The sequence below is a fragment of the Centruroides vittatus genome, unplaced genomic scaffold (assembly GCF_030686945.1).
Source record: "Centruroides vittatus isolate TY-2023 unplaced genomic scaffold, ASM3068694v2 scaffold_769, whole genome shotgun sequence".
Classification (NCBI taxonomy): domain Eukaryota; kingdom Metazoa; phylum Arthropoda; class Arachnida; order Scorpiones; family Buthidae; genus Centruroides; species Centruroides vittatus.
In genome coordinates this window covers 3,793,516-3,817,346 of record NW_027122717.1, presented here as the reverse complement: position 1 = coordinate 3,817,346, position 23,831 = coordinate 3,793,516, and the positions used below count along the sequence as shown (strand labels likewise).

The 23,831-nt window shown below is 35.1% G+C and overlaps 1 protein-coding gene across 1 annotated transcript in view; it reads left to right on the top strand.

Annotated features, from left to right (window-relative positions):
* Nucleotides 1-23,831, top strand: part of Asx (Additional sex combs) — a 129,244-nt gene that overhangs the window by 90,404 nt on the left and 15,009 nt on the right. The window contains exons 14-16 of the mRNA XM_067288045.1: nt 14,995-15,083; nt 18,450-18,509; nt 20,655-21,695. Of these exons, the coding sequence (XP_067144146.1) occupies nt 14,995-15,083; nt 18,450-18,509; nt 20,655-21,695 (1,190 nt within the window). The remainder of the gene's footprint in view (nt 1-14,994; nt 15,084-18,449; nt 18,510-20,654; nt 21,696-23,831) is intronic.

Below are 23,831 nucleotides of genomic sequence, written 5' to 3'. Positions count from 1 at the left end.
CAAATAAAAAAATCACACAAAAAAAGACCGCATAAAAACAGGTTTGACTGTATATATACTTATTTAATGAACTTATAATCAATTTTTTTCCCTAATTTCAAAATAAAACAATCAATAGAACAGGTAATGAGTGGATAATATTTAATTCATCTCAAAACAACATTACATTTAAACTTTTTAGGGGGGGAAGTTAACTAGACTACTAACTCAATAACCCAAAAACCATCAAAAACAGCTAATTTTAACTCAGCAAACATTTTTCTCTATTGTCAATGAACATCTTCAGGCTTTAACTCTTTAAGCTCTGAAAACTTAATTCATCTCTGTTGCTAATGACTAAATTGTTTTTACTCCTCAGGCTACAAGGGAAACCTGTATAGCAAAACTAGTCTGACAACTTTTCAATCAACCAATTTTCATTTTAATAGATAAGGCCAATTTTGGCTGATTTCATGTTTAAAGAGTTAAATGTTTAATATTGGAACTAATTTGTGGTATGATGTGACATGTGGTTTATTTTTGGTGTCATTCTAATCATATATTCTGAACTGTGATTGGTTCAGAATATGTGATTAACTATATCCCGGTGTGATTGGTTGTTTATTGGAACCACATGTATTGGAACATGCAAATTCAAAGAAGTAATTCCTTGTTGATTGGTGGAGATGGCTTCATGATAATCTTGCAGACCATGTGAATATGTAGTGGATCAATGGTGATATAGGCAAATCTTCCACACCAATGGTAATGTGTCTTCATCATTACTAATCCACTACATATACATGAGATCTTCAAAATTATTATGAAACCATCTCCACCAATCAACAAGTAGTTACATCTTTGAGTTCAGATGTTTCAATACATGTGGTTTCAATTTTGAACATTAAAGCCTGAAGATGTTCATTCAAGATGGAGAAAAATGTTTGCCAAGTTAAAATGAGCTTTTTTTTCTAGTGTTTTGGTTATTGAGTTAGTAGTATTTAAGTCATCATTTGGGGAAAAATTTATCTGAATAAAGAATATACAGTACATTAAAATGTTATGATTATAAATAAATCTTAATTTAATTCTGTACTAGGTGAATAGACAAAAAGTTTACTCACAAAAATTAGAATGAAGAGTTTGGCAACATGCAATAACATGTACCAACATTGCCTCACTGACTTGTCTCATGTCACTGATTCTCAAGTGTTGAGGTAAATGGAAATGTCTTATGCTGTAGAACAGTATTTTCTTAAAGGAAAGTTACATAAAGAAGAAAAGTTACTTAGAATAAAAGCAAGAGTTTATGCAAAACTAGCATATGTACTGTACGTGTTGAATTTCAAAGAATATTTTTAAATAAAATGTTTCTCTATATATTGTTTTTTTATACAAATTGGTGTAAAGGTGTTTGTTTGTTTTTCTTTTTTGTATTCAGATTCAATAATTGAAATTATAACAATAACAATACAATACAAAGTTTAGAATGACCCCAAAAAATGAACCATGACATGTCATACCATACCCCACCATATTATTATATAAAAGTTAATATTTAATCACATATATTTGAAACATTTTAATATGGTGATATAAAAATGGTGATTTGTTTTTCTGTGAAGATCAAACTACAACTTAAACAATGCTCTCTCATCTGGTGGGTTTTATTTCTCCTGTGCCACAGAATGGGATGTTCCTGTCTATAATATTCTGTATAATGAGGCTTTTATTTAATCTTCTGAGCTAAATGTTTTACTATTGCATTGCAAGTGTCATGCTCAGCTGGTACTGGTGCTAAGTGCTATGCAAGACTAAAGTCAAGGCATAGCTATCCAAACAAGTGTAACATTAAACTTCTGTGTTATTAGTGTATGTGTCCATGTACAGAAAGTTTTTAACAATGTGTCATATGTTCAGTATTGCAGCTTTCTGTAGTGCCATGTATATGTTTTTATTGAGGTGTTTTTATTGAGGCTTAATATTTCTAGACTTTTGTGTAGTGTATGTGATATGATGCCAGAGAAAGTGAGGACAATAGGCACAACAAGTAAAATGGCAAAGCCATGTTTGGGATGAGACTATGTCACCAAGATTCAGAAAACAGTGTGCAGTTGAGCCCTAAGGAAAAGAGAAAAATGAGTACTCTCCAATGAGGAAAAGCCAACCAGTGAAATTTATTGTGTATAGAAATATTAAGAGAATATAGAATGTTAAATGAATTAATTGGGTACATTGAAAGGCCACCTAAATTGTAATGAAGAGTAGCTTGTGGTAGGAGGTGGCACATTCGTAAACAGTGGCTTGAATGCAGTCCATGTTGCTGAAGGCCACATTGATTTGTATGTTTTTATTGGCGGTGCTTACTGTTGATTCCAGGAGATTATGAAAGCCAAGGTCGGTTATAAGGTCAAGTAGAGGGCCAGCCTCATCGTCATTCTTCAAGTTGATGTTGAAGTCTCTGACTATAAGCAAGGAGGTTGGAGTGGGAATCGGGACGCATTGGTTAAGAGCATTGAAGAGGGTGCATCGGCTTGCCCAAGGGGATGCATACCTCAAAATGATGGTGATGTCGCCCAGTTGACTAGCGTGGAAAAACGCAATTCTATCAGATGTGCATTGTGAATGTGACCAGTTTGAGATTCTCCAGGAAGTGACTCTCACATCGCAACAAGACTTCCTGTGTTGTTATAGCCACGAGTACTGGGGATGTGGACAAGTTCATGAAAGCCAAATTGCTGGAAGTCATAAATGGAGTTGGTGTGATCACAGAGAAGTGCATCAGCCACTCTAGGTCTGGTCTGCGAACATTCCTTGGAATTTCTTGGTCAGGTGCCCCACATTGTGGAAGATGATCTTCCGAACTTCTGTAGGCTATTGTGGCCAGATTTGGTAGTTTGAATTCAAAAGGCACTTCTGCCCTCAGCCACCGCATCTTGATCTTAACTGAGTCAGTAGCAGACCTTGGTCCAAGTGGGTTGAAGGTGCTGACTATGATTAGGCCTGAAGCTGTGGTGGCCCTCGAGCAGGCAATGTAGATTTTGCTTCTAATTGCCACCTGGTACAGCATGTTGATCAGAAAAGACTTGCCAACACCAGCACCTCTAGAGATGTAAAGATGGAACCTCTCACCACACTTGATGCGATGCAGAGCCTCCAGGAAAATCTTTCATTGTCCTTGATTCAGATTGGCGATATACTCGAGAAAGGTGTCATTGCAAAGTGATCTGGTATCGGTGATCATCAAGATTCAGTGGGAGTGCATCCACTTGTGAGAAGCCACATCCTGCTTGTGATCTTCAAGGACAGAAGACAACCAACTTGTCATCATCTCCTTTTTGTTCGGCTTGGGTGGGTCATCCTCCTCTCTTTGTTGCTGTCGTGCTCATTCCATGGCCTGTTGCAACTCTTCTTCATTGACCTGTGGTGAAAAGCATTTGAGAACACTTGTGATTTTTTCCTGTATGTGCCAATTTTGGTACAGTGTGACTGGGTCAAGCAGGTTGGTGGTTTCATTTTGCCACGGGTAAACAACATTAGGTGTTTGTGGCAGTAGTTGATCTCGTCCTGTTGTTGGTTGAAACACCTGTAGTGAATCACCTTGCTCATTGTGTGTTTTCAGAAGTGTCCGTTTAAGTTGGCCACACGCATAGTGTCATTGGGTTGAGCAGCCTCACCTTGGGACACTTCTTGTTGCTCATCGTCATCATTAATGTCCTCAGGCTCATATTGGTCTTCATCAAAGTCATCTGTGGGCTGAACAGTCTTTCTGGAACGGCTTTGAGATGGAATGTAATCATAGTTGGCAATGGCTTCTGCCAAGGAGAGGTCCACCATTGCTTCTGGTTGATCGGCATAACAGTCCAGTATGTTTGGCAGGAGGACATCGATGGATTCAGGGTTCCATGATCAAAGTTGATGGAAGGGCCGCACCATTCAAACTTGGTCTTCAGGCATTCCAGTGTTGATGTAGGTCACAGTGTGGCTGCCCTTGGACACTGATATCTACAGCAAATAGGTTGCTTCTTGAGCTGAGATCTCGGTCATGTTGAGAAATTTTCTGCCAATTGCAATGGGACATGTTGCCAAGCCGAGTGTCTTCCACTACCTTGTGCAACAGCTTGGACATGCTATGGTTGGCCTTGTTGATGTAGTTCATAATGTACTGCACACATGCATAAGGGTTGTTGTTGTTATAAAGGATTAGAGAGCTGTTTGTTATGTAAACTAACTTTGCCCTAAAGATTGAAAAAGAAAGAAGGCTGGGAAGAACTTAAGATGGAGAAAAAGAAAGAGAAAGATAGATTAGAAAGTGGAAATGAAGGGGAAGAGGAAGGGGTCCCCAAGAGCTGCATCAGTATTTATTAGGACCAAAATTATACAAAATTCACAAAATGGGATGAATACACAGGAATTTTTAATAATGGATGGGTGACAACAGAAAACAAAGAACAATATATGCAGTAAAAATAGTATACAAACATAATAACAGAAATAAAAGCAGATGCAGAAAGCAATAGCCTGAGCATGACAAGCACAGTGATGCTGGTATTACAATAGGAAAAATTTGAACAGTAAGGAGCAAAATTTACATAAAGACTACTTCCCACCACTGGAGCGAGAATACAAAAGGTTGGGAAGTTAAACACAAAAGAAAATTGGCTGTGCCGACATGTCAGATAATGCAAAGGATAAGTGCAGTATAGAATGCAAGTAACATGTTACATTACAGTAAAAATAACAATTAAACAAAGCAGTGAGGAGAGCACAAAAACTTCACATACAGTCAGAGGTAGATGGGCAACACAATGTCCTGGTCGTTACTGATGGGAAAGTTGCAGACCACAGTTGTGTTGCAAACTTTGACAGCCAGAGTGATGAATCATCACTTTCGCCACTGTTATCATAGCAGTTGTCCTCGTCCTTGTTATCATTGTTGATGTCAGTAGAAGCTACTAAGTCATTATTGCTCATTTGGTTGGGCTCAACATAGATTGGCATAAATAGGTAATCTGGGTTGAGTCCTGGTCCTGGTGATGAATTTCCAAGTAGGAAGCCAGTTTAGTTTAGCACCTGATGCAGGCCTTGGTGAAGGCTGAAAACGTTCGGAAGTTTAGTTTAAGTTCAATACTGGTAAAAAAGGTTTTGTTTGTGACAGTTCAGTTGTAACATCTTTTAGTAAGATGCCTGATGCAATCCAGTTGCATCTTGAGGTCATCGCTCTGCTCTTTGGGTAGCAGTTCCAGGATTCATGTTTGCCGCATTGGGAAGATCGGAAAACCAAACCAGCAAGTGACCCTTCCATGCACCATCTGCTTGCAAGTGAATGTGTGCTTATGTGTGTGCAGCTCGATCAGTTCAGATGACACTTTGTGGCGGGAACAGGTGATGTATTGGTCAATGAAGGTGATGCAATCATTGGCAGATTAACGGTTTCTTGAATCATATCACGGTGATGTTTGGCATTCTCTTTTGCCGCCTTTGTCATTGGCCATCTATAAGAGACTGTAGTTGTGTTCCAATCCACAGTGCTGAAAGTTGTCCACCTTGTATGGTGTGAACACAGTGTTGTTACTTTGTTTGAGGTCGTTGAAGAGTGTATCAATCCATTTAGCAAAGTACCGGGCACTGGTGACAGGGTCATCATAAATCTTGCCTGCTAGTGCAATCCATGGCAGCTACAATGCCTCATCTTCAGTGATATCCTCGCCCTTGAGAACCTTTGTGAGGATCACCAAGAGTTTGGGCTATTGACAGCGTAAAGAAGAAAGTGGGACAGCCCAATTGGCGCAGCAGTACATGACACGCAAGCACGCAAAAGCCTGTAAAGAAATAAGAAATGGTTAGTTGAATTATTCAAGCAGCATCTATCATGGGCACTTACTAATATGAGCATTAATCAGGTTCTCGAGTTGTTGGTCGTCGAGCAGTTGGCCAGTGGTGACTGGTTGTTGGGGTCGTTTGTGGTGCAAGGTGATATTGATACGAGTCGGCAACTTTGCGCATCATCATCTTTTGCATCGTGAAGAGATGTTCAATAGCGGTGCTGAATTGGCAGTCCTCAGGGTGCACTTTGTATTCACCTGAGCAGCATAGGTGGTACGATGTGACAAGGGTTGGTGTTTCACCAGCATAATTCTTAGGGAATGCCAGGTACTTGGCATTTGGGTCTCTCAACAGGCCAATTGGCTGGTGTCCTTTGCCAGGCACATACTGAATTGCTTCATTTTAGTCATGGAGAAGTGTGATCTGGGTGCCGGGATTGATTGAATCATGTTCTTGGACCTCGTCCCACCACTCATCTTCTTCATTGGCAGCTCTATCCACAGTCTCGGCTTTTGGGTCACTTTTGCTCACTAGTTGGTCGACTTCCATTGGTTCAGCCACTGCCTGAGCCTTTCGATGGTCCTGGTGGTCCACAATAAAATTCTCCACCTTTGAGTATATTGACTCAAAAACTCTTTGTTAATGGTGGCACCCTCCACCACAAACAATTGTTTGTTTACAAGGAAAGAACAGAAAACAAAAAGTTTTATTTTATATCACATCAACATATTATCACATATTATAACATCAACATACCTTGTGGCCAACACCACCTTTTGCAGTCTGATCATCTTGTAGCAGTAGGCGTTGGTGTTGCTCATCTGCTATATTACATGCACTTGTATGGTGTGCATCTGGTCAAAATTCCAGGGGAGGACGGGTGTTGATGGTGTCACTCATGTTGATGGGCACATTGACAATGTTGCCTTTGAGGCTGTACTGGTCTCCATATGCAAGTGATTAGATGTGCATGAATGGGACACAAAGTGGATATCATGTGCTCCTCAAGAATGGTGAGATCCTTAAGTTAAGGATGGTGGGCAGTCAGTGCAGTAGGTTGCAAGGCAGAGATGGGACAAGCTGCTGCTGTTGACTTTTTTATGGCACTTGGTGCGGAGTTTGACAATGTTCGGCAATTTAGTTTGATAATTTTGCTGGTTGAATAGCTCCAGCAATTTTTGCAATATAGTGTGGTCTCGTGGACAAAGCAGCTAGTGTAGTGGATAATACTGCTTTAGCTGCAATGGATGAGGGTGTGACATGGGAGGAGGAAGGAAGAAGCCCATCAAGAAGCTGAGCAAGTGCTTTTTTGAAGTAGTAGGTGGGGTGGAACATCTTGTTAACCAGTGGCCTTAATGGCCAGCCCACTTTGTGCATTTTGGCTTCAAAGAAAAGCCTGCGGCAGGCAACATTGGAAGGGGGTGTCCAAGCACCCTGAAAGGACTGAAGTTACACCTGAAAGAGAGACTATTTTCTTTGTCTTCCTTAACACAGCTGGAGTTGGGTCCTCCTGTAAGATCGCGACGTGTGAGTGGTTGAGGAAGTCTGTGGCCTTGCATAAAAAGTCCTCTTCCCTGCACAAGACAAACTTCTTGTCTTTGTCTAAGCCTCATGTTGACTGCTGACAAGTAATGTTTTACAGAATGGTCACAAAGGCAGTTTTTGGCACCTGCAGAAGACTGTTTCACCAAGGCAAATGTCAAAATGACCAATAGCTCCATTTGCAGGAATCTGGCTGTCACTTGGCAGCTCGAGTACTACCAGGGCCACTGGGACTGCTTCAGAGGCATCCATGTCATGTGGTGGTGGAGATATACTTGGGTCCTCATTGCAATATCTTGGTTACTTGAATGGAACAAGCTCCTCCATGTAGTTGTGAAAGGGGGTTGCTGCACCATATTATGTTGTTTGCATGTAGCACAGAGCCATTGGAATTTCTTGTTCAACCTTGTCTTTACCTCTTGAGCAAAACCCAATGTAATACTGTGCAATTTCCCAAGTTGGTCATAGAGAGAGGCCGGGTCCCAGGATTTGGTAAATTGCAGGTGGGCAATGTAGAATTTGAGTTCAGCATCTGCCAGACACTTGTGCTTGTTTTTAATTAACTTTGAGAGGAGAAATTTTTCCACACATTTCAAAGCACCCTGTAGACACAAAGGAAAGGCCCGGTAGTGGATGGTGATGCACTTGGGTGTTAAGTTATGCCCTCTGCACTTTAACAGAAAGACCAGCTGGGCATGTAACCTATGCCACAGCTTTTCTAGATTCAACATAGAAAAGAACATCTGTTTTTCAATGCTTATCTTCTAAGGTAATTTAAATACGTATGGTTGATGTCATGCCAACAATTGTTCTAACTTGAGAAAATTCACACAAAAGGCATTAAAGTAAGTTAATACCTTTTGTTAATGCCCTTTGAAGCCAAAACACACAAATTAATGTTTTAAGTTTTCTTACTCTCAAGGTTGTCATTCACATTCCAAATGACTAATGCGTTTACCATGTTCTCTGTGTATTAAGGCACATGTGTGTTGACGTTATGCATTTTTCATGTTAATGTTTTAAATTTTCTTATTCTTAAAGTTGTTATGTTATGTTCCAAATGGCTAATGTCATTATTGTTTCAATTTTAAAAATCCATTCAAAATCTGTTTGATTCTATTACTACCTGAGGATGATGTGAATTACTATGTTGAAAGCGCTTGCAGAAAAATAAAATGTTCGTTAACGCCTTTTGTTTGAATTTTTCTATTGAGTCAGAGCAATTGTTGGTGTGACATCCACTGTACATATTTAAAGTGATCTTATTTGTTTCATTAAACCAGGAACACAACATATTTTTTTTATAGGTTCATGATAAAAAGAAACAGAATCTGAATAATGCAGTTTAAAGGAAAAGGATAAAATTATATTGCAGGACTATAATTTTTTCATTTATGTATTTCCAACTACACACTAAACAACATCAATAATAGTTTATTAGTGTTTCTAGGCATTAAAAATTTACTAAGGTTAATAACTTGAAATTTAATATATGGAAATTTGAATGCTAACAAATTTATCATCAGAATAGACATTTAAATACTACAAAGTTATTTAATACAGAGTACATAGTAGAATCCTTATACACTGACAAGTGTGTGTGATGCACAGTGTATGACACACGAAGATGTAGGAAAATGAAAAATGTGTGTTTATGTTTTATTTATATCACGTATTTTACTGTCTTTGCTTGATGTGCGCATTAGCATTTCACACTTTCTCTTCATGTATGCAGGAGTTTTTTCATACTAAATTGATCATGCTTTTTGACTTTGACTTTGTAATTGACTTTCTTCCCATACTGTGCACCATTTTCAAGAGAGTAGTACTAATTTTGAATTTTATTGCTAGGTGCACGCAAGTGGTCGTCTTGTCTTGTAATACTTTGTCAATTTACATCATATTCATAACTTTAGTTAGCTATCTGAGTTTGTCAGTTATGTGGATATATAAAGACTTTATTATGCATGCTGTACATTTTAGAATATTAAATGAAAAGCATTCTTAAGATAGGTTTTTAGAAACAACAAAGCAAAGCATTATAATAAAATATATAAGAGCATTTTATTAAAGTATTTTTAAAAATAACTACATATTTAAATTATGATATGAATGTTTTTTATGACCTTGTAATGTACAACTCTCATCTTTTATAATCAGCTCAGCTCAGCTCAGCTCAGCTCAGCTCAATTAACCAGATTAATCTATTCACTCTTTCTTACAATCCAAAAAAAAAAAAAAAATGTGGGTTCCCAAACTTTTTAAACAGAAGGATCTCTTGCACAAAGAAAAAAATGCATGTGTTATTAATATTATTAATATTAATTACACTAATATTAATGTTATTAATATTGGTGTAAAATTTTTTACATTAATATTATGAACATTTATTAATAACAATTAAATTTTACAAGTCTTTTAGAATTTAATAGTTGAATTAATATTCAAAGAAAAGAATACATTTCATTTCACATCTACTTAGTTGTGTAAAAACTTTCTCTTGCAAAATGCAAAATTTAAATTTATCTATACAGTATAAATAAAAATGTACTGTACATGTTTATTTGTTCTTAATAGCTAATCTCCGAAAGTTCTTCACCAATTGCTTTGAAATTTTGACACAACGCTGCATTCAAATACGCACGTGTTTTTATATAATATAGATGTCAAAATCCCCCCCACGCAGGAGAGGGACAAAATTAAGGCTTACCGTGAAGAACTGGGCTTCTATTATACTATTTTAGATGCAGTTTTTGCATTTTTGATTGTGTTTTAATAGGGTACATCAAGAGAATGTACACTAAGAAGGGATTTTTCGAAATTCCCTCGCAGAGAATTGTTATACATTTATAATACAGTAGAGAGTCATTAATCTGAACCCTGGTAATCCGAATCGCTGGTTATCTGAACGATTTTCAGTCGGACTATGTCGTGCTGAATCGAACATTTTTGATAATAGAATTACTTCTAAAGTATAATTTTCATGTTTTTATATTCTTCAATATATTTATTTTGTTTGTACAAAATAAAGAAATAATTTTTAACGATACAATAGCCTCGATTATTATTATAAAAATTTTCGTTAGGCTTAAAATCGATAAAAATTCAACACGAAGCGACACAAATGAAGAAAAATTTGAACATCAGACAGGTTAATATATTTTTTCATACATAATCGGTTATCCAAACAAATCACTAATCCGAACAACCCCAGTTCCCAATTGATTCGGATTAACGACTCTCTACTGTAGATACATTTTGAGCCACAGCAATGCATAACAGGTACTGCTAGTATATATTATATCTATGTATATATACAGTTGACTCTGCATAAGTTGACACCCGGATAACTCGACACTCGTTGGTTATGTAGTCAGTTTTTTGTAGTCCCGGCCAACTTACATAGGCAGTAATGTTATTAACCTTAAAAAAACTCGGTTTACTTGACATCGTGTAACTCGTCACCATTGGATAAATCAACATACTTTTTCTGTTTCACACTTTTTAGAATTCTGATAAGTCGACTCCCCCCCAAAAAATGAGTTCACACCATACAGCTTATTGTACGATGTGAACTCATTTTTCAGAGGGGAGTCGACTTATCAGAATTCTAAAAAGTGTGAAACAGAAAAAGTATGTTGATTTATCCAGTGGTGACGAGTTACACGATGTCAAGTAAACCGAGTTTTTTAAGGTTAATAACATTAATGCCTATGTAAGTCGGCCGTGACCACAAAAAACTGACTACATAACCACCAAGTGTCAAGTTATCCAGGTGTCGACTTATAAATCTATATACAGTCGACTCCGCATAAGTGAATAACTAATAACTTGTAAAATTTGCTTTTAATAAAAAGCTGATAAGAATAAGGGTTTTAATATTTCCAATGTAAATTTTTACTTAGAATTAAACTATAATTGTTTTTTAAAATTAATTTATCAAAATTTATCCATTTATTTATGATGTCAGCTAGTCAGAGAACTCCATCAGTAATCAAATAAAATGTTCAAGAAAAAGAAAGTTCAAACAGCTTTTACAGTATGTATCTATACCACACACACTGTCTGGAAGCCTTGACCACCACTTGCCATCACATGACATGATGTTAATGTTTAGTTGTAAACTTCTACATTCACAAAACATTGGGATGAAATCAACACGTACCTGAACCAGTTACTGATGTTGGAGAAAAGACGAATAAATATCGTAAACTCTTTTTCATTGTCTGAAGAAGAACTATTAAGGTTTGAAAACGTTTACGATATTTATTTGTCTTTTCTTCAACACTGGTAACCGGTTCAGGTACGTGTTTAGTTGTATACGGTTTCCATGCTTTATAGAATGTTTCTGATTAGTTTATTCTATGGATGATTGCTAATTATTTTATTTAAAGAAAAATTAAAATTCTGGAGTGTTTATGAAAATACTGTATCAAAACCCCATTTGAATTAGCCAGCTTGATTTAACATGTAAATTCCTATGCTGGATGATTGGGAAAAGAAAATGACTTTGAACTATTCTGGGTTAACTAGGTTCCACAATATGATGATGATTAAAATTATTGTAAAAACAATATTGATTTGATATTTCAGTCTTTGATAGTTTATCAGCAAACAGAATATTTTTTGCAAATAAACAAATAAAAGTAAAAAGCATAAAAAAATAGAGAATTGTCGAAAATATAAATTTAACCAATATCAATGATTAGCATCTGATGATGATGATGATGATACTTTGAAATATCACAAAGCACTCAGCAAAATATATATATTCATACACTTAACACCTTATTCTTGCCGAGAAAATTTATTCAAAACAAACGTTTTCAGCCTGATTCACAGGCCATCTTCAGGTTTAGAATACATTTGAATTAAAAATTCTATCATTGGAACACAAAATTCAAATTCAAAATTAATAAGATACATTTAAACAAAAATTAAATAGACAACATAAATACCAATAAACTAAAACATAAAATATATAAACATGCAAGAAACGAATATATAAGTATTAATAAATGCAATACTAAGACATTCAATAAAACAGTTATAACTATTGGTTAGAGCCCTTATTAAAGTTCCTAACCATGAACTTCCACGCAGAGGGTAGACTTTCTGCGTCCCTCGCAGAGAAACTAGTGGATGTTAATAAAAGGGTAGTCGGTCTAGCTGAAACGGTCCAGAAGAATTATACTAATAACTATGTAAAGAAATTGCAATGGATTATGCACAAGCAAAAGGTTAGTAATACAAAGAAAAACCTTATTACTTTCCGCACATGGGACCAAATAGAGGTACCAGGAAGGATCAAGAAGCTCCTAGAAAAAGGCCCAAATTTTGTTCCAATGGAGGCTATGAATTGGGAAACCTCAGTACAGGAAATTGAAAGGGGCATTGTTGGACTAGACGATTTAGAAAAAGAGTACTTCAGATGGAAAGCAGTCCTTAACAACAGGCAGAAGGACCGAAAGCAAGATATTGGAAGTAGTGATATCCGGCTCACTAAGAATTGGTTAAGGCAGAATGAATTGGTATTGACTAGGGCGGATAAAAGTAAGCAACTGGTCATCATGAAAAGGAGTACATATAACGAAGCACTAATGGATTATATCGTAAAGACGGAATGTGAAAAGATCAACAACAATTTTATTGGAAGATTGGATAGGAAGGTCAGAAAACTAGAGGTCTCTAAGCTTTCCAAGGCTTTGCCTTTTCTCAGGAAGTGTAGGAACCCTAGGCCTGGAACACCTAGGTTATTTGCTTTCGCTAAGGTGCATAAAACCGGTAAAGAAATAAGACCTGTGGTAGAGAAATGCAGAGGTCCCACGTTTGTGTTGGAGAAGAAGTTGCATGAGTATTTATCCTCGCAGCTAGGCACAGATACTCTAGTGGCACGGGATCCTATAAAAGTGGTTAAAGATCTGCAGAATATAGCATTAATGGAGGATGAAGTTGCAACTGTTTTCGATTATGAGAGCATGTATCCGTCGGTTAGGATAGAATCGTGTGAGGAGGCGCTATTGGACTTCTTATACTGTAATAACTCAGAATTGCTTAATTATACTGAAGAAGTAGAGAGTTTGGCTAGTTTGGTCTGCCGTGAGTCTTGCTTCATTTTTAATGGGCAAGTCTACAGACAGAGAAGAGGGGTCCCTATGGGAAGCCCGCTTTCAGGGATCCTATGTGAATTGGTGGTTCGAAGACTGGAAAGAAGAGTTTTTCATGTTTTTAAGGATGATATCATGTATTTTAGCAGATACGTTGATGACTTATTTATATTATGGAGAAATAACAGCAGAATCAAGGATTTTTTGGATAACATCAACTGTAACAATGATGGCCTTACTTTAAGATTGGAACAGAAGAGTTCCTTGAATCTGCATTTTCTCGACATTGATATTACATTCAGAAAAGGCCACCTGTCCACTAACGTTTTTATTAAACCATCACACAGCCCTTTGTACATTCCCTCCCAATCCAAGGATCCGTATAAATATAAAATTGCGGCTTTCAGAGCTTTAATAAGAAGAGCATTTTTGTATTGTGAAAGAGTACAAGACAGGAGGAAAGAAATGAATAGAATAATAGACGTAGCCAAGGCCCTAGGTTACCAAAAAAGTACGATTCTGGGATTAATTAAGAAGTATGAAGCCAACATCGAAAAAAGGTTTTTTAAAAATGCTCCCAATAAAAGCGTAAAATTTACGTATAATGAGAGTATGAATACAGTCATGAAGGAGATTGCACACAAAAAAGATTCGAGAATGCTTTTAAAAAGGGCGCCTAATTTATACAAAATCCTCAGGAATGATAAGGATGGTATAAAATCAGAAGAGAAAGCAGGAGTTTATAAAATTCCATATGAGAACATGCAATTGGGCGTTAAAAAAGACTACATTGGAGTAACCACTAGAAGTTTAGGGCTTAGAATCAAGGAGCATAGTTATAACATCAGAAAGAGGTCTAATACAACAATTTTGTCCCAAATGGCGCAAGCGCCAGGAGCTATAGTTAAATGGAATGAGGCGACCATCATAAACACTTTATCTTCTCCATCTTTGGCATTGACGGCAGAAAAGTTACAGATTTATAGGAGTAGATTACAAGAAGGCTGTCTAAATGCGAGGGACGCAGAAAGTCTACCCTCTGCGTGGAAGTTCATGGTTAGGAACTTTAATAAGGGCTCTAACCAATAGTTATAACTGTTTTATTGAATGTCTTAGTATTGCATTTATTAATACTTATATATTCGTTTCTTGCATGTTTATATATTTTATGTTTTAGTTTATTGGTATTTATGTTGTCTATTTAATTTTTGTTTAAATGTATCTTATTAATTTTGAATTTGAATTTTGTGTTCCAATGATAGAATTTTTAATTCAAATGTATTCTAAACCTGAAGATGGCCTGTGAATCAGGCTGAAAACGTTTGTTTTGAATAAATTTTCTCGGCAAGAATAAGGTGTTAAGTGTATGATGATACTTTGATTTGATAACCATTTAATATTTCAATATTTTAACTATTTTCAGAAAAAAATAATTGTGTTATATATATAATTTATCAAAATATCTGAACTGTTATAAAATTTTAGAATAGTTTTTAATGAATTTTAATTGATTTATTTATTGTTTATTTCTTTTTTGAAGCTGTTACAGCAAGTGTAACAGCAACAGAAACTACAGAGGGTACTCCTCAACCAAATACAACTCAGTCTACCTCTGATCAGGAACAAGAGGTAATATAATGTTTTTTTTTCTATATTATCTAAGATTTATATATGTACACACACACACATTAATAAGTTAATTTATAATATATCATAAATATAAAACTAATGCATCAAATGGAAACTAAATTGTTCATTGCACATCAGAATGAGAAACCATTTTTCTGCTTTCCCAAATGTTTATTACTAGAGAATAAATTTTAAGATGTAAATTTATGGTCAGACAATGGGAAAAAGTGATTCTGAAAAAGTATATAAAATCGTGCAAGAAAAGGTGTTGATGAAATGCATTTACTTAGGTCTAAATCAGTTACATGAACATTCTTTATCCAAAATTATGGCAAATACCATAAGCATATTTAGGAGGTAAACATGATATTTATTGGATTTTAACCAATTTGTTATACTGGATTACACACAATATTTCTATGTTTTTAAAAATTGCTGGTGCTTTGAGCTCAGGAGATCCTTGTATGTGGAGAAATTTCAATCAACATCAATTGAAACCAATGTAAGTGCTCAGAAAGGGAGTTCAATTGAAGTTCCAAAGGTTTCCATATCTGGATTGTTCTGATTTAATTCAAATGTGGCTTTGACAAATCCATTGAGGTCGTCCCTCACTGTCATCAGCTTCTTCCACTTTTCCTCCTTTTCCATACTTTCTACTTTCAAACTCTGAATCACATCAGGCAAATACTTGTAGCCATGTATTGCAAAAAGTTCCAACTCTAGGTCTTTGTTGTTGACCAGTTGTTGAGCCTGCTTGATGGCTGCTGTGTTAAATCTAGAGCATATATGAAGCATTTGATTTTTTTGAAGTTTTCATACAAGAAAACTGTGCATCTTACCTAAGTTTCCGACTCGGTTATGACAAAAAATTATGGTAGGTGGAGCCCAGTGACTTCTCAGTACAAAACTTAACAACTGGGGGCTTTTTACAAGAATCTTCTTCAGAGCAGCAATGAAGTCATTTAGCCTACTGTATTTCTTCCTAATATTTTCACAAATATGTTGTAGTTCATATGCAGTACATGTCACATTGGTACATGTATTGCATATAATTGGCCTTCAGTTATTGGAAAACTGAAAGCATATAGCATGCTGAAGTCTAACTTTTTTGTATTGTATGTTCCCTAGCCACAGCTTCATGCATAAATCATTGAATGTCTGCATTACTGTGCAGGCATTTGTCTTCTCAAGTTGATATGTCTTAAAAAGCATGGGTTTACCTATTCACCAGATAATGGAAACACTAGCACATTCAATATACAGTGAAAACTGCTAAGGTGACCACCTGCATTCAACGGGCACCTGTCAAAACGGGCAAACATTTCTGGCACGGAATAGTTTATACATAGAGCACGCAAAATATTCAAAGAACGAAAAACGCATTAATGCAAAAAACGGTTTTACAGACAATTTTTTTTTTTTTTGATTCTGTGATTGTCATTGATGTAATGAAATCATATTGTGAGAAGAAATAATACAATCGTTTTATTATTAATTAATGATTTTTTATTGAACTTAAGAAAATATTAAATATTAAAAAAAATACAGCCTTTTTAAAGTTAAAATAAGATTAAACTAACGAAAACCAAAACCAAAGTGGTGGAGAGATACCACGTGCTTCTATATTGATGACGTAATACGCATTACTGAGGAGTGAACGAAGAGAACCAAGTTGAATTAAGTCAGAAAAAAGAAAGTGTGCATTATAATCGAGAAAATGCGAATACTGTATTAATCTTTAAAATACTGGTATTAAATCTGTCTTATAAAATCACGATGAGTTCTGTTAATCGAGTTATCCGATAAGAATAAAATACAGTACCAATACAGCTCTATTGTTGAAAAAATTTGCTTATTTTTGCTCACCTTGAGTTTTGCTTAGTAGCCATATCTGTGTGCAAAATACATGCGGATACGGTGTTACAGCACCACATGTATTGGACGACCGCCTGTCTAAAGGACCACTTTTTGAAGAAACTGTGGGTAGTTGCCTTAGACAGGTTTTACTGTACATCTTTGCAGATCATCAGTAGTTTCATCTAACATGAATCCTACTTCATCCTTGCCAACCACCTCTTTTATTTTCTTGAAGAAATTTTCATAAATTGATGTTATGTAATTTTTTCTAAAGGTGCTCTCATCTGGTGATCTTTGCATGTACTTCTCAAGGAATGATTTGAATGCAGGATTGTTTACAGGTTGAATTGTCAATGTTAAATCTAGAGCATATATGAAGCATTTGATTTTTTTGTGCATCTTACCTAAAACAAGACAGATTGTCAATGTTTTGTTTTTAGAACTATTTATTATATGTGAAATTTATATTTATTTTATAGAATATAATAAGAGAAAAACAGACATTTTATTAATTCCTACTAATTATTTAAATAAGTAATGATTTTTTTTTATTTCTTAGTTTTTGAATTGGGAACAAATTTCAAAAATGTTATGTTTAACAGTAAGAGAAATGGAGCTTATGGGCTATTTCATTTTCTAATTGAAACATCTGATTAGAGAGGTTGCAGCTGATGTTTTCATCCTAAAATGTGAACATCAGATATCAAGTGCCGCCATCTGGCAATTCTAGAAGATTCATAATAGTGTTCACTACATCTAGCATGGCGAGTAAAAGTTTGGCCTAAACTTCTCTTTTTTTTTTGGCGTGTTTGGAGTTAAAATTATGACATATTTTAAAAAAATAATGATTATTTAAGCATTTGTATAGAATTTGTATAATATTGTATAGAAACAGATGATTTTAATCCAGAAATTATTTATTTATTCAATTTTTTTGCAAGTGATGTGAATTGCCTTTAGAATTCACATATATTTTTGTTCATAATAGCTTAACATAATTCCTTAGGAGTAGGTTTGTTCTTTCACAGCATCTTCTACTATCAACAGCATAATACATTTGTAAATTTTCTAAAAATTAATTTCCTGAGCTGCTTTCAGATTTACATAAGCCACTACTTCCCTCAACAAAAGCATGAGGTAATCCTGTTTTATGGTAGGAGACATGACGCTAATTAAAAATAATTATTTAGTGTTATTAAACATCCTATAAATACTTTAAAATAGTTTAATTTGTTTATTTACCTTCGCTAGTAACATTTGTTGTTGTTAAACGCGTTTTGCTGTTTTTCAACAATATCCTGAGTCAGTGCATGACATGAACGTGAGGCGCAATGTGTTTTACTTGGAGTTCAAATGTCAAACGTGTACTTCTGCTTGCCATTCAAGTTTAACGTTTGAACTTTGGTTGTAGCCTCTCTGTTGACTGCCTAATTTTGATTTAATTTATAAATTATAAAATATTGTAAAAAATTTAATCAAAGATGTATTTTTTTTTTTTTTTTTTTACAGCAAAATGTTCAAGAAGCTGCAAACTCCACTGTAAAACCAAAAATAATACCTCGATCAGCAGTAAGTATTACAAATTCTTTGACAAAAATATTTGCAGTGATAAGTAAATAAACAAAATAGAGATCAGATAATCTAAGCTTTATTTATTAATATACAAAAATTTTTGATTTAGCTATTTGCTAAAGATTGAAATACCTCATTTTAGAAAAGTAAATGCATTTAACAAGTTTTTTGATTTGCTAAATGCATTTACTTTAATGCTTTAATGCTAATTTTTAACATAAATACATAGAGAAAACCAAGTGAAGATTGTACTAATACACAAATGATAAAAGCTGGATAACTATTGGGCTAGAACCTTGCTTAATTAAATAGATATGTAATTTGGACTAATGGTAGAAAATAAATGAAAGAAAATGCAAGAATGTTACTTTTTCTCAGTAATTAGAAAGTTCAGTACAGAAAGAGCATATAACTCATTGAACAACTTATTTGAGTAATCTTGACATATAAGGGGAGATCAATAAATAAGTTTCAGTGGTCTGGTATACCTATACTAAATGATTTGTAAGAATACAGACTATATTTTCAAGTAGTGACATTTGTTATCTGTATGGGTTGTTTTTTGTGGTGGTGCTGGCATGCCCCACTCGTGTACAGCAGACATCTTTTGGAAGTGTTCACCATTCCAAGAATGTTCACTGGTAGGTGGAATTCAAATGTTTGAGAGCTGGACTAGCAAGATGTAGGCTGTAATTTTGTACAGATGGGCTAGAGGTTAATCTGGAAATGAAATTCACAGAAGATTGGTTGAGGTTTACAGAAAGACTGTAATGTCTGAACAGGCTGTGTAGAAATGGTGTCAAGAGTTCTTTAGCAGATGAATGAGTTTGTGCAATGAATAGCAAACCAGTGTCTGTCCTCTGAGAAAGAAAATGCTGAATGTGTGAATTCTTTGATTCAAGGAAACAAAAGGATCAAAGAGCATAAGGTGGCCAAAATCCTGTTGAGAATCCTTTGGCACAGCTCATAACATCATTCAAGAAACATTAGGGTACAGTAGCTGCAAGAGGTACCTCACCAGCTTACAGTTCTGATTCATCGTGATCAGATGGGATTGTGGGTGGAACAAGTCATTCATTATCAGAAGGATGGAAATGCATTTTTGGGTTGGATAGTGACTGGAGACAAGACATGGGCCTACTACTACACTCCTGAATCAAAAATTGTGTTATAGAATGGAAGTATATAAATTCTCCTCTGAAAAGTTCAGTGACAAATTCTTCAGAAAAGGTCTTGACTTGTTTCCTGGGATGCCAAAGGAGTTCTTCTTGTGGGATTTTTTGAACATGGATTAATTGTTAATGCTGCTCATTACTGTGTACCCTTTGCAATCTGAAATCAGCCATCAAAGTAAAAGCATCTTGAGTGAGGATGTCATTTTTGAATAATAATGCATGTCCACATACCGCCATGGTCACACAAGAATGTTTTCAACAACTGGGTTGGGAGTAATTGTAACATCTGCCTTACAGTCCTGACTTGTTGCCAAATGATTTTCATTTGTTCCCTACACTGTAGAATAAACTGCAAGAGAAGTGCTTTCAGAACAATGGTGATGTTGAGAGCAAGGTGTGGCACATTTTGCATACTCTGGACACTACCTTTACAAGGGGATTTGAGGTATTGGTACACCAGTATAACAAATGTTTGAATACAGATAGATGGTGGTTACATCAGAAAGTAGAAGACAGATGGAACTATAATTCTATGTATCTCATGTTCTTGTAAATAAATTCTTGTTGTTATACTAGACCACCAAAACTTATTTATTGATCTCCCCACATACATAAAAATCAGTTTATGGAAAAAATTACCTAAATATTTGATTTTGCAAAATCAAATATTTAGGTAAGTTGAGGAAGGCTTTACATAAATTATAATTAAAAATAACTGTCAATAAAATGATTTTTTAATACTCTCTAGAACAATAAACAAGAAAATACAATTTTTTCTATATTTAAACCTGAATTCAAATCAAGTGTTTTTCATTTTCAAAAATAAATTATAATCTATTAATCACAATAATTCAAAAAACTTTCAATAAACTTATAATGTAGTAATATAGTTTAAAACATTCTTCATTTGTTAGTAATAATTAATTAAATACTTGAAACATTGATCAATTATACTTTTATTCGTTAGGCTCGAAGTCCCAGCCTAGTTCCCCCAATAACCATACGTTCAGTTCCTGTGGTTCGCCCACAAGTTGGTCGTCGTGGATTGAATAGAAATTCTGATGGAGTCAACTTGGAACGATCATATCAGATATGTCAGGCAGTTCTTGAATCAAGCAGAAATCGCTCAAATTTCATAAGTAGTGGTCATATGCAATTCAAAGCTCGTCCAGGCATTGTGTCCACAGTCACCAAGACAAGTATTTCTGAACAATGCACTTCCACTGCAGCATCTGTAATGCCGCAGTCTTTAGGTAGAGTAGTAACGGTTGGTAACCATTCTATTTCTGGAACTAGTGGGCCAACACTTTTGCAAACTGTTACATCACAACAAGTAACACTGCAATCCTCTTCAAGTCCTTTGCTTTTAACTACATGTTCGCCTACCAATGACAATTTTGCACTTGGTCTCGGATCTACAACTTTACAAATTAAAACAATTGAGCCAGACATCATTGGCATGGTAACAGAAACATCAATTACTGAAGAAGTTGAAACTACTTCAGTAGAAAGCAATGAGGTTGTCTTGCCTCCTGCAGGACAAGAAGCAGTTATTATTAGCAATGGATCTATGGTATCTTTACCATCAAATTTAACATTAACTTCTAATGCTATATCAGATCAACCATCTATTGTTGTTGTCACTGATACTGAAAATCAACCAACAAGTCCTAATTCTGATCAAGTTATTCTTCTCACCAGTGATGTTGCATTCACTGTTGATTCAAGTGGTGAAACCACAAATCCTACAACTGTAGTCATAACAGCAGAAGATGGTACTATATTAGCTGAGAGTGATTGTTCTACAGATGATAAAAATCCTGTTTTAGTAGTCACTAGTGGTCTTGATGCATGCACATCTCTGGAGGCAGAATCCACCACTATTGAACAGATTTCTGTTGATAGCAATGATAGGCGAGAGGATGACTGTAGTGATACTGTTACTACTACAGAATTGGCTGTAGTTTCAGATTGCTTCAATGATTTAAATAATCAAGAACCTTCACAAGTAAGTTTTTTAGTCATGTAATAAATTTTTAAAAATTTAACATAAATATTAAATAAATGTATAGTACATGCACAATGGAATTTGAATTTGAAATCAATGATTTAAGCATCCACTCCACCTTAATTGGATTTTAAAAGTAATACACATTCATACTTATCTTAATGGATTTTTATTCAAATTTATAAATGTAATTTGAAGCATTTTATATGCTACAAAGTATATAAAAGAGATATATACTTTCCTTTCATATATGATAAAGGAATTTTCTTTGAAATTTCCATAACATGTATTACCTAATCACATCACACAAATACAAATATTATATTGTACAGTATTTTGGAATTAGTAAAAAACACTATTCAAATTAAAATTGTGTAAATTGAGACTAACAGAATCAAAGATCTTAATAATTCTGTTAGTGATGATGATGATGATTACTGAGTGAGGATTAAAGATAGCAGACATGGCCTGATTGAAATAGCAAACCTTCACTACAAAAAAAAAAAAAAAATACAGACATTGCTAGAGTTTTCCTACAAAAAACTACAAACATCACAGTTACATAAGGCAGTAACTCTAGCAGACTGAAATAACACACCATTAAACTTACACTCACATCTTATGGACACAAAACAACATATATAAAGCAAAGACACCATTAACTCGTTCAGACTCTGGCGAATTAAATACTTTTTAATTTTAATGTAGTTAAACATAAAAACGAAAAAAAAATTATAGAAATGTGTTAATTTTGAAGAAAAAGCTTCAAAGTACAATTTCCTTTGTCTCGCCTTAGCGCGAAACTTGACACCGATGTGTCATTGTTTACACAGCTGGATGACCTTGAGAACAGCTGGTGTCGTCTTTCGCGGGACATTCTCATGAAACTCTCGGGAGGAGAAGGGTAAAAAGTAGGGTGAATACTAGATGGCGGTATATTTCTAAATATTTTTTTAAAATTACGATTTTAATTGAAATTTCCGACCCCCCGGACTTAATTAAACGTATATATAATAAAATCTATTAATTAAAAAAATTAAAAAACTATTGGATGCTGTTTTTGACATCAGAAAATAGCTTTAAATAACTTTACCGAAGTAAAATCGACGCACTAGAACTTTAGAAAGATGAATAAAGTTTTATAAAAAAATCCCATAAAAAAACCATTAAGCGTTAATTGCGTGTCATTAAAGGTTAATTAAACTCGCAATAAAATTTTTTCGCGCGGGTAAAAATTTTTCAAAAAATTTGGAGACTTAGAAAACATCCGAAAAATCAAAAAAAAAAAAAAAAAAATTTTTTAGGGGTCCTAAAGGACCCCATTTTTTGTAACGCTATACAACTTGCCCGAGATATCTCGGGCTAAGGGCTGAACGCATTAAGCAATCATGGGCTCGAAAGACACACTATTGCAGACATCCCTATGACCTGGCCCAGGATTTTGTTGACAAAACTGCATCAGACAGCTGGTTAGCTCGGGGATGCCTCTTTGGGGAGATGGAAGGATTCATGATTGCCATACAGGATCAGGTCATAAATAGTAAAAACTACAGAAAACACATACTCAAAGATACAACACTCACAATTGACATATGCAGAAAATGTCACATCATGCCAGAAACTATATAACACATCACTTCTGGTTGCAAGCTGTTGGCACAGACAGATTATTTACACAGACATAATCAAGTAGCAAATATAATACACCAAGAGCTTGCAAAGAAACACAAATTAGTAGACATCCACGAACCATACTACAAATACATTCCACAGACAGTATTGGAAAACAACACGCACAAAATGTACTACGACAGAGCCATAATCACAGATAAAACAATTTACCACAACAGACCAGACATCACACTCATTGACAAACACAATAAAATTACATACATTATAGACATATCTATTCCAAACACTCACAATATACAAAATGCATGCACTGAAAAAATTAGCAAGTACACAGAACTCGCCCAGGAAATAAGGCATCTGTGGAGGATGGATAGGGTGCTTATTGTACCTGTTCTTCTCTCCTCTACAGGTATCATACCACACACACTACACAAAAGCCTGGGCACATTAGAATTGAATAGAAACACATACATCACACTACAGAAGGCCACTATATTGAATACA